This window comes from Phasianus colchicus, chromosome 14 (genome assembly GCF_987193195.1).
Source record: "Phasianus colchicus chromosome 14, bPhaCol1.hap1.1, whole genome shotgun sequence".
Taxonomy (NCBI): Eukaryota; Metazoa; Chordata; class Aves; order Galliformes; family Phasianidae; genus Phasianus; species Phasianus colchicus.
Genome location: NC_143449.1, coordinates 7,443,049 through 7,455,316, shown reverse-complemented (window position 1 = coordinate 7,455,316; position 12,268 = coordinate 7,443,049). Strand labels below are relative to the sequence as shown.

Genomic DNA, 12,268 nt, shown 5'->3' with positions numbered 1-12,268 from the left:
TGCCAAGCTTTTGTCCCCTTAAATAAAGGGAAATTTCCTCTCTGGAATATTATAGGCATTCCACCACACAAAGGAGTGAACCTGAAATGTGGCAGAAGAGTTCCATTTCCTTTGGGGGTGGGACTCAGTCCTCCTTCTACTCGTGCCTCATTTTTGATCAACTACTAAATCTGTGGAAAATACCACAGTCTGCACATGCTCAGTATGGATTGATTTGATTCTGGTAGATCAAGGCTGTGCAGATTCTGTCTTCAGACTGCACACGCGCTATTCCCAAAAGCAACTGAATGAACATGCTCCTCCATCTCACAGCTCCTGTATGTGACTGGACTGTACATGCGCCATCCCCACAGAATGACCAAGCATGCCGAACCCCCTCACAGCTCCTAGTGCTGACCAAACTGCACATGCTCCATCCACTCCAGGGCTATGAGAGCGCAGGATTTCCCCTGTGACTGCTGCTCCCGGGCAGAGGCTGGTCACTTGATACAAGAGCAGGAAGTCAGTCTCTCCTACGCTCTCTCAATGATCCTCCTGCTGGCACCCACGCAATGTAGAGGAGAGAGACATCCGATATGAATGCAGAGGATAAAGAAACAACATAAGGCTGTAAAATCAAGTACTCAAAATTTAAGAAAAGCCAGAATTAAGGTTATCAGAGCAAGTTCACTTTATTTATCGCTGCTACCACATAAGCATCGCAGTACACTAAACTCCACATGACCAAGTACTCCACAAGCAACTGTTATATATTTCAATTGATCTGTGTGTGTGTCATGGACATGTCCCAAATCCTTTGAGCCACACAATCATCTTCATCATCGTCTGTCCCCTTACAACACTTAATAATTAATTTATCCTCCAAATTCTGGAAAAAAATGAGATCCATTAATACGTAAATCTGATTTGGCCCCAATCATGTCAATCTTTATACGCTGAAAGAGCAGTCAGTGGAGAAGAAAAAAGCATGAATAGGGTACTTCCCAGAGACATCATCATTATGCACAAAAAGCTAGGAAGTAAGCTTGCACAGTTAATTCTGGCATTCCTAATATTTAAGTGTTTAATCCTTTATGTTTCAACTTTAATATGTTCTTTCTTTGGAAAAAAAAATATCTAAAGCAGTAATGAAGCATGTCATCTATTAATTAGTCAGTGTAGAATTACAGCATCACAGAATGGCTTGGATTGAAAGGGATGCCAAGGATCAGCAAGTTCCAACCTCCCTGCCAAACGCAGGGCCACCAACCTCCACGTTTAATACCAGACCAGGCTGCCCAGGGCCCCATCCAATCTGGCCTTGAACACAGCCAGGAACGGAGCATCCACAGCCTCTCTGGGCAGCCTGTTCCAGCACCTCACCACTCTCACTATAAAGAACTTCCCCCTGACATCCAATCTAAACCTCTCCTTGAGCTTAAAACCATTCCCTCTTGTGCTACTCACTATCTACTCAAGTAAAAAGTTGATTCCCCTCATTTTTATAATCCTCTTTTAAATACTGGCAGGTTGCAATGAAGTCTCCCTGCAGCCTTCTTTTCTCCAAGTTCAACAAGACCAGTTCCCTCAGACTGTCTTCATAAGGCAAGTGCTCCAGACCTCTGAGCATCTTTGTGACCCTCCTCTGGACCCTCTCCAACAGCTCCAAAAACCTCTGTGTACCTCTGTTTCACAGTATGTTTGAATTTTGAAACAAGCAGCCAAATTCTACTTCGTACCTACACAGGATAAAGGAAAAAAAATCAAAAAAAAAAAAAAAAAAAATAGTACACTACTTCGCAAAATCTCACCTTAAATACACACATCTACAGCAGTTCAATTTCTTATTCTGTTTAAGAAATTGTGTGCTACTTTCTCCTTTGTTAACAGTTCAGTCAGATGCTGACACAAGGCAGACGGGACCACATGGCAGTACATTCTTAAGATAAACATCAAAAGAAAAACTGCACACCAGCAAACACATGGGTTTATTACTTACAACAACAGTTTAAAAATAAACTCCATACCACAGCCAACACACTCCCATCTTCCTGCACTCTATCATTTCTGTACAATTTTTAGCTCATGAAACAGCAGTGCCTGGAAAGTTGCATACCTGTACCCAGTCAAATTTGGAAACAAATTTTATATGGTACTGCTGTGAAAAATTTCTGCTTCTGATGAATGCAATTACACTGTTTAAAATGTATTACTTATTTTTAACTTGTAAGTAAAAATTTCTAATACCACATTTGATTTAGTCCAGCATGTTTTTTCAGTTATTTTGTTTCTGAATGTTTCCAAATAAATATAAGCATCTTTTTCAGATAATTATGAAAGCACAATCTCAACACCTTCTGCCTCAACCACAAGGACCACAAAAACTTCACTGCAGCAGAAGAAACAAGATACTGCTCTTACACAGTCAGAAAAGATGAAAAAGGAACTTCCACAACAGGCAAATGCATGCATATTTGCCATCTCATGTTTCAGAAAAGGTAAATTACCAGCAGAATTAGCTTTATTCACATTTAAAAGCATTATTTTAACTGATAGAAATCTTGTGTCAAAGGCTATATGTATTTATCAAAATAGAACCACTTAATTAAATCACACTGGGATTTTGCATAATTGCCCTGGTGAATAAAATCACAACACAAAGATATTTGACTTCAGAATCATATCGATGTTTAAACTTAAAACATAAAACGCCATTTTACCTAGGCTTTTGGTTTTAGATAGTGCTGGAGGAGAGTTTGTGTCCTCAGATTCCTCTGATGAGTGAGCCAAGAAGTCATGGAGTTTCTGCACCAATGTATTCAACTTGCTTTCACTGTCAAAATAGAAGTGAAACTTGAAGTTACTGTAGGTCTCATGCTAATTTAGCATGCCTGAAAGAAGTGATGTTGAATCTCAATTAACACACATCTACAGGGGAAAGTAGCTCATGACCTGAACACTTAATACCACAAAGCAAATAAAAACCATACAATTTTATTAAACCTTAGTAAAAACAAACAAAAAAAAACCCCAACAAAGTAGCCTTTTTGATACACATACAAAAAAGCACTGAAAACTCTTAGCAAGAGTCAACAGACTCTTAACAAAAACAGTGAACATTTTAAGCTGTTTTAGCTAGGTGAACACGTGAGATATACATGCTTACCCAAAGCTTATATTAAATCAACTACAAATACATACATACATATACATATATATATATATATATATACACATACAAACATACATACATATAATGCATTCTGCATTTATTTTGTCAAATACAACCAAGCACAATCAGATCATTTCATGAGTATTAAGCTGGGAATTTTCACCAGGCAGTTTTAGACACCAAGGATCACCAGCCTTGTTTCCTCAATCATTACAGTAAAAAGGCAACATTTTTGCCCCATGCTTTTGCTATAAAGGCATACTCCCTCATGATTCATACACATTCTATTCCCTTGCATTTTATATCACCTATCTTCTGCTCATTTTTTCCACCTATAGTGCCCACAAGTTCCTGGACAGGTGCCTTTTCCTGGCTGCAGGTACCCTGAGTAAGACCAAGGGCAGTCATGTCCTCAGACCCCGTTATCACAAGCTGCCACTCTCAGCTGCTGGCTGCTGCTTCCCTCCCAGACGCTATCAACTCCCAAAAATCTGCCAGCTGATATGTCTGAGTCATCAGTCCTTATCTGCTATTAGATGTGGTTTCTCAAACTGCTCAGCTACATTATCCTCTCCATAAGTTAACCCAGTTAAAGGCTATAGACGTCTCTCCTTTTCACCCCAACCCCCAAACCCCATCTCCCCATTATTTTCAAAACTGTTTTTTGACTACAACAGGAAATAATGTTCTCTTGCCTGTTCTACAGCTTGTAGTATCCTTTGAGTATTTATCAGAAGCTCAATCCCCTTGCTGTCACCATCTCCACTGTTTTCTTAACACATTAATAAATATTAACTCCCAACTTTCAACTTAACTATTATTTATGAATAACTTGTCTTTCTTATTTTCTAAAATGCTGTTACTGAAACAAGTTACAACATTCTTGATCTCTATATAAAACATTCAGAACATTACATGTGCCTTTGTGACTAATAGCTTAGAACATGAGCAGTTACCAGCTACTGCCCCTTATCCTAACTAGTATAGAAGCATCATTTCCAGAACAAAAATGTTCATGTTGACCCACTAAAGGAATGTACAAACAAATACTAAAATGCCTCCTCAGCTACTTTTCCTCTGGATTATTCAGCATTTTGTAGCATCAGCCTATATTAAGGAGTAACAGATTAAACTTAACTAAGGGCTACTGCACCTCAACCCAAAGGAATTACAAATGCTTTGCCTGCTTTTGTATAAAACCTTTTACAGCAAAATCCTTATTCTTTCTAACATATTGTCACAAACTGACACAACAAATAGATCACAACATTTAAAATGTGCATTAAAAAGTGCACAGGAGTCTAAAACTTAAAAACATCTTAGAAGTAATAAGCAAAGCAGTCTCATTCTGCCATGAATCAACCATCTCTACGCTATTTCCTAGCCATTTCAGGCTTGCACATAGAAAGGAAAATGGCTTCACCATCAGTCTAGAACTATTTCAACACAGTTTAGCCTAATTAGAAGAAGAATGAAAGAAGACAGGTCCTACTATTATTGGTTTGGCCATGAACTTGATTTGTGACCTTGAGAAACTATCACCCAAGAATACAATTTTTCACCTAAATTCAGAGCAAGTTCTGTAACCTTAACCTGGGATACCATTTATCCCAGTACAGAGTGAGATAGTCTGCATTATGTTAACTGCTATGACAAATGAACACAACACAGAAGAAAAAGGAGGGGGTACAGGGCAGAGATGAAGTGTTGTGTCCTCACCTGGCTAGACACAACACACTGAATTCACTCTGGCTGCTAATTACTGTCCCCCTGTGCTTAACCCATCAACCGCATTAGCTAATGATCACTCTGTGCGTAATGAGTCAAACCACCTCAGACAAAATAAAATGCTGAAGAACAGTTTCCATTTGCATCCAATTTGCTACACATTCACGGGATTGCTGTGTCTCATGACAGGAGAGGTGGTGAAAATTCATGGCCAGGGCATAAGGAAGAGCAGGACTGCTCATTTCGGCAGCAAACCCTGAGGTCATGTTGGATTACATTGTGAAACTGCGCTGGAAGAAACCTGTTATCACCTTCTATTTCTATTTATTCTCCCCTCAGACAGCTTGAAAATGTAGGTAGAGAATGCTCCATCTATTGTCAAAATCTGGAAGAATGTTTTAGAGCTATTTTTAAAAAACAAAACCTACAGGATCCCACCACCTTTCAGATAAAGTTGGGTTACAAATGGCTCTGCAAGCCAGCAATACAGGAGCGCTTTCCAGCTTTTTATCCAACTGCACCAGTTTGGTTACAAACATGCTTTTGCAAAATGTTTTAAGTTCTCAGCTGCCTTAAAGATTTTAGATAAATTCATTTTTTAAACCATTTTTACAGTTGTTTCAACTTAAATTATTTTTCACCTTGGCATTTCCAGAGAAATACTGCAGAGTAGCAACTATTAAGCAGACAAAACTAAATAATACTTTAAAAAATAAAGAAAATTAAAGCCAGATGATCTTTAAAACCACCAGGCTGTAGACAAACATCTTCTATTTCAAACAGTACCCCGATGTGATGGACAAATATAAGGACCCACAGCAGAAGTTTGAATATTTTAATTAAGACAATGGGAAGAGGAAAATAGAGAAGAGCATGCCTCCATCAGAGCACAAGACTTGACAAGAGCTGCTGACCCACTACCCACACTACATGCATTGCTGTAACTCAGTTACAGCCCAGTCCTGCAGACTGCTCAGGCATTAACAGCTGGAGCACACCAGGACTGCTGCAGCACATCTTTCAGCTCAGTTCTACCCAGAAGAAACCTGTTTGTGCACTCCAAGGCTCCCTGTGTTATCAAACAAACAGACTCTTCAAAAATGAACTTATTTTAAATGCCAGCAGAAGTGCATCCAAAGCCCTGACGGAGACAAGAACATGACTTTTGAAAGCCTTCTTATATCTAATACATTACTAACAAGAACATCTTTAACAAATAACTGTTCTACTGTAAATAAAGCCAAAGCCGATGTCATTTAATTCAATATACAGTTTCAGAACAGTTAGAAGGTATACTTCCTTCCCCCCAGCATGTAATTTGCCTTCACAGTGCTAAAGTCTTGATATAATCAGGCCAGTATTCTGTCACCTGCAAACCCTCACAGACGTTCTTCATGACTGTAAGGAAAAGAGTAAGACCAAGCCTGATAGAAGGATATATTGTGGTTGAACACACATGAACAAAATGGCTCAAGATTTGTCAGAGAGCAAAGGATGACAAAACCTAGGAAAGAATTTGTTCCCTAATCAGAAGTCTGCCTCTCTCAGTGAAAATACATAACTAGAAAATAAAAGGAGACTACCATTACACCTATGCCACACTCACTGTATAAGCAATTGTTTTAACCTACGCACAAAAACCAACCCAGATTACAAGCTGCCATTTCTTCTGCTGAATCTAGACCTGCCATCTGATCTAACTCACTGCTCCTTTGCACAAATCTTTTTGCAAGCACAGGTGACAGTGGGTTTTAATCATAGCCTCAGTGGGGGAGGTTTATAAACTTCAGCAGTAGCAATATGATACCTGAATTTGCAAAAGCAAAACTACAGTTGGTCAGGTAAGTGACAATAAGAACCAGGGGAGCACTGAGGCTGGGAGATCCCTTCCAGCTCTGGAGATCCCCTAGTGAGACCTCCTGTACAAGCAGGGTCAACTACAGCAGCGGCCAGAAACACGGCCAGCAGGGCCGGGGCACCTCTACTGCTGGAGCCTGCACAGCCTCTGCTCAACCTGTTCCAGTGCTTGGCCATTCTCACAGTAAAACAATTTTCCTGTGCTCAGATGGCATCATATTACACTGAACTTATTGGATACAGCCAGAAAGCGCCTGAATACTGAAGCTCTGACTGAAAAGAGGTAGACCTCCAGCACTATGCTCAACTTGCAGACACTATGGTTAAGGCTTCGTTAACACAGACTCACTCTTTTCATGTTGGTTAGGATTGTCCTTGGTCCTCAGGGCTCAATCAAGTAATACCTAATAGAGTTCAAGACATTCGATTATAATGATTAAGTAACTTTGGAGTATAAGAACAGCACAAGAGGTTCAGACAAGTAAACAAACTTAGTTCTCTCCAGACACACAGGGGGAATGGTTCGAAATCACTAAGAGACCCTTTACTACATTCAAGGAAGATTACACAATTTCTTTTTCTTGAGATGGCATCCAAACAACTGTAACAGGATTTGGCTGAGAGCTACCATGCCTTGCTGAAAAGTAAAGGGTCTTTTTTGCTTGGCTCTTGGTTTGTTTTTACAACTTCATTTTTAGTGCGGCTTGAATGCTATACGGAAGTCTGTAATTTCAATGGTAAAATAGCCTGTAAACTTAAAAACAGAAGTCAACCATCTGAAAACCTAAATATAGTATTTTCACCTGAGACAAAAATGATGGCGCACTGTGTATTTTAATACATTAATTCAGGAAAGAAAGCTGAAACTAGCATATACATAACCTACAAGACAAAGTACTGTCACAAAAGCTGAAGTGTGCTTTGCTTGAAGGGAAAGAAAGGCTCCACACAATGGCTTTTCGTCTCTAATCCTAAGACTATCTTCTCTTTTGTTTCATTTGTCTTCCACTTTCTGAAGTTTGCAGAAGTTTCTCAATGATACATCATTCATCACAAACTCTAAGAATTAAAGCCTGCTCCTTAGAGTTTCCCAGATACTACCGATCACATCTGTTACCCAATTTTCAGGGTTATGGTCCTACTGAAGCACAGTTCTTTTATTTTCCAAAATAACAGCCATCTCAGATTTCCCCACTAACAATGCTGAATTTATTGCCAGAATTGTTGTTTCTGCATTCCATGACAGATCTATCTGCCCAATACAGCTTCTAGCATTAGATGTATTAAGACAGAAAATTCTACAGCTACGCAGCTTACAGATAAATAAACTGCCTCTCCTGAACGGCACTGAAGCTGACTCTGGGTAACAACCTGTGAAATGAAGTTGGGTTTTGTTTCATGGTTACGCTCCTTTTCTTAAAAAGTAACAATACTAAAAATTCACATCAATCAATCCTGTATGCGTCTCGCATGAAAACTCTTTGTGGCTAGACAGCACAAAAAAGTTCTGACAGCTTAGTACTGTCCTTTAGTAAATTAGAGAACTTTACCTACCATCTTTTTAAGTCAATATTAAGTCTCCTATTATACTTGTCAGTGAATTTTGACAATTTTGTCTTTTCCCTCCTGACTCGCCACCAGAACTTGCAACACTGACGTACACATGAAGCAATTCATATTTCCAAATCACCTGCAGGCACAGACTCCAGCGATACGAAATGGGATTTCATGAGGGTCAGCAGTATCCCTAGGCCTCCCTGCTTATAAAAGGCCTATCTAGTGATCCCATCTAAAAACATCATTTGTCACAGCCATTTGTTCTCATGGTGAACACAGTGTGTTAGTATTATCTTCTGTTCAGTATTGTCTTTTGGTGAGTTATATACAAGTAAAAAGCATCAACCTTCACTCCCTTCATTACAGATGTTGCAAGTGTACACGGAATCTGTGACGAAAATGGGAATTTCAAGTTTCAGTAAGGTTAGGGCCATTCCTTTCTCACACCATATTATCACACAGGAGAAGAAGGCACCTCTACTTAAGCCCTACAGAAACCACAACACAAAGTATACAAAACCATAAAAGACAATACTATACAGAAACAGAAGCAACAGTCACTGCAGCAAAACTCTCTGGGAGGAATTTCACTTCTGTGTGAACACATTGGCTCAAGGGCACATGTGGCACAGAAGGTGACAGCCAGCCTAAAGTTTTGACTGTTTCCTCAAAAAGAGCAAAGAATCTGCTTACGCCTGTTTCACAAGACTGCATGAGAGCCTCCTAGCTCACACTGTGCCTTCAGATAATATGGACAATTACTATGGACTTATTTCCTGTTAGATTATTGTGGCATTAAATAGCATGCCTCATACAATCCTGAAATATAACTCACACAGAACAAAGAAATTCAAGCGATTCAAGAACACAGAACCCATGTTGCACATTGGGAAGACTGAAGCATAAAAAGTTAACCCGAAAATTATTTTACCAGTTTAAAACAATAGGTAATGTTGGAACACTGCCTCCTGGATGGTCCAAGACTTAAAATTTGTTTTCTTTTTCTACTGTGCTTATTCGCTTCAATGTATGAAACGACTGATAGGAACAGACCCGATCATTACAACTAAGATTCCTCCATTTTAAAAAGAAAAATAAAGTAAGTTTAACATAAAACTTTTGTCCAAAAATCTCAATAAACAAACAAGCAGGGAGATGGTGCACAGTGACAGAAAGGCAGCAGCTGGCAGGCCAGCACGGCTTGCTGGAAATGAGAGCAAAGAACGCTGTGTGTGTGAGCAGAGAAATGTGCCTGCATGTGTGTGCAAACAAGTGGAGGGAGAGCACCTCTGCCTGTGTTCCAATGCATTGATACATCAAGAATGCATTCATAGTGCTTTTCTTTTCCCTCCCATTCTCTCTAGTATTAGCAGAGCTTGAACTGATAAAATAAGAGAAAAGCCCTTGCAATCAATGTGTTCATCAGCTCATAACCCTGAAACCACAGCACCAAACAACATAATGCTTGGTTTCTAGCACAGAACTTTTCCCATATGTTAAAACAAACCTCAAGATGAGCTTTGTGTGGAACGAGGATCATAAAAAACACCTGCACCGACTGAGAGCTGAGTTAACGAGCAGAATAAAAGTTTGGAACACCAAAAAATACTGTGTGCAGCTACATACAAGTTGTTTGTCACAGGGCCTATTTACTACACAGACGTTCAACTCAGAGATCAAATATAAACTCAAATCCACCTTGAACATGCTTCCTCAACTTCAAGCATACAAGTGAAACTCTTCAAGTAATCCAATTCACCTTTCCATCTGCAGGTAAAGGTATGACCTTCTGTATTATCTAAATCCCACTGCAGCGTATACTACAGCAACCTTTTCCCATTAATTCTTGTGCTATGTCAAGGTAAGAATATTGAAGCAAAATCTTTATGCCATACAGAAATCAAACTCCACTCTTGCTTTTTCAAGGACTGAAGATGAAAGAAGAAAATCCCCTCTATCTGTATTTCAGTCTACAAATAAGATAATCAATGCAACAAAAAACTGGTATAAACTGTCCCAGTGCTGTAAGGGTGTGGGGAGGAGTGAGAGATGGGCAACTCCTGTTTTACAACATGAAGCGTGCAGAAGAAATTGGTAGCTGCTGGGAAGTCATGCAGCACATAACGTATGTTTGTAGTGCTTATGACTTGCACCTAGCACGTGATCAACATCAGTAACAATGATACTGTACTTTTTTTGTGTTAGAATCCACGTACATACATTGTTTCCTCTGAAATTTTAAGGCCTTAAAATCAAGCAGCACAAAAGAGCAAAAAAAAACTTGCCAGCCTTTTAACTTCTGTTAAACTCAGTGGTGATCGTTGAACTACTCAGGAGAAGTCTGAAACCGGGGATGAAGATACACAAATACAAGCTCAGAAGAAACTTGGTGGCTCGGTACCTACGACGGCGTGCTGCTCCTCTTTCTTAACATCTTGTTTGATGCTGAAGTCAGACGCAACATTTTTGAGGGCTCAGAAACAATGCTTTATTGTTTACGAGCTGCCTCAGGCATGTGGAATATTTGTGCGTGACTGACAGCGCTGATCAGACCGTTCAGCCTAACTACGAACCGAAAACATCCAAGCCCAACTCCGCATCAAGGCTTTAACATGGCGCCTGGCGGCACCGGCTCGGTTTATACCAGCTTATTTAGTTTACACAGCCGAACGGGAACGGTTCATCCCCGTCGGCGCGGCGGGAGCCGCCCCTCAGCGAGAGCGGGACGCGACAGAGAAGGGCCCTGCGGCGCGGGAACGAGCGGGCAGAGTACTACGAACGGACACGTGGGGCGGGGGCTGACAGCCGCAGGGCACGGCGCCGCGGCGCCCACCGGCCGGGGCGCTGCCAGGGGGCGAGGGGCAGAGCGGGACGGAGCGGCACAGCCCCGCTCCCCGCCCGACGACGAGAGCCGCGCGCGGGGGCTCCGAAACGAGCGCCCGCCGCCGGCCCGCGCCCGGCCGCCTCCGCCGCCGTCCCCTCCCCCTGCGCTCCCCGCTCGGCCTCCCGCCGCCATCCCCTCCCCCAGCCCGGCCTCCGCCGGCTCCGCCGCCTCGGGCTCCGGCCCGGCCCCGCCCCGGCCGAGCCGAGCCGGGCGGTGGCGCCGCCGAGGTCGGCCGACGGCAACGGCCGCGCACGCGGCGGGAGCGATGCGCGCCACCGGCTGCCTCCTCCCCTCGGCGGGGCCGGCGGGGGCCGCCGCCCGACGCCCCGGCCGTTGAGGGCTGCGAGCCGTACCTCATGGGCTCTGCGGTCATGTCTCCGCTGCCGCCGCTCGGTGCGGCCGGGTCGGGCCGGGACCGCGCTCAGGCGCTGAAAGGAGACAAAGCCGTTATTGCCGCCATCGCCAGCGCCGCCGCCATCTTGTCGGAGAGAGGATGAGGGAGACCTGCCTCCTGCCGCCTTCCTCTTTCGCCGACTCCCATTGGCTCCTTGCCGCCCCCAGCGATTTTCTAATTGGGCCGCTCCGACGGGGGCTGTTGCTAGGGTCGTTTACGTCACGGTCCCGGCCTCCTCCGCTCCGATTGGCTGGGGGGAGGGTTACATCAGCGGGGGGAGGGGCTGACGTCACGCACCAAGTCCCATGACATCATTTCAAAACAAAGTGCACTGACGGGTTTGACCGGCAGGGGGCTCCACCGATGGCGCCTCGGCGCGCCCGGCCCCGGGAGCCACGTGCCCACGCAGGAGGAACGTCGTGACAGGGCACGCAGGGCCGCGGCCACACCGCGCTTGGCCTCAGCCCAGCGCCTGCTGCTCCACACCCCTTCTTCAGAGCACAGCAGGGGAAGGGCAGCCGGGTGGGCTTCTTTCCCAACCTAAGTCATTCTATGATTCTATGCTGGGATTCCAGGACAGCAAGGTATGACAAACTAGACCTTGTTGAGCAGCACACGAGTTGTCCTCCTGACTACAGCCTCACTTAAGCCCAGCACTGCTAGAATTTACATTTTTGGTTTGTTTTTTTTTTAAAGA

The 12,268-nt window shown here is 43.0% G+C and overlaps 1 protein-coding gene across 6 annotated transcripts in view; it reads right to left on the bottom strand.

Moving 5' to 3' along the window:
- The window catches only part of ATRX (ATRX chromatin remodeler), a 76,737-nt gene extending 64,932 nt beyond the window's left edge, over positions 1-11,805 (bottom strand). For 2 of the 6 annotated variants that reach the window (XM_031594446.2, XM_031594448.2), the window contains exons 1-2: positions 11,531-11,805; positions 2,700-2,812 (exon numbers count right to left, since the gene is read on the bottom strand). In XM_031594446.2, coding sequence (XP_031450306.2) covers positions 2,700-2,812; positions 11,531-11,550 — 133 coding nt within the window. In that variant the 5' untranslated portion in view covers positions 11,551-11,805. Of the gene's footprint in view, positions 1-397; positions 538-2,699; positions 2,813-11,530 lie in introns of those variants that run through there. The other 4 variants (XM_031594445.2, XM_031594447.2, XM_090150108.1 and 1 more) reach the window with 4 other exon arrangements.
- Between the last annotated feature and the right edge of the window lie 463 nt (positions 11,806-12,268).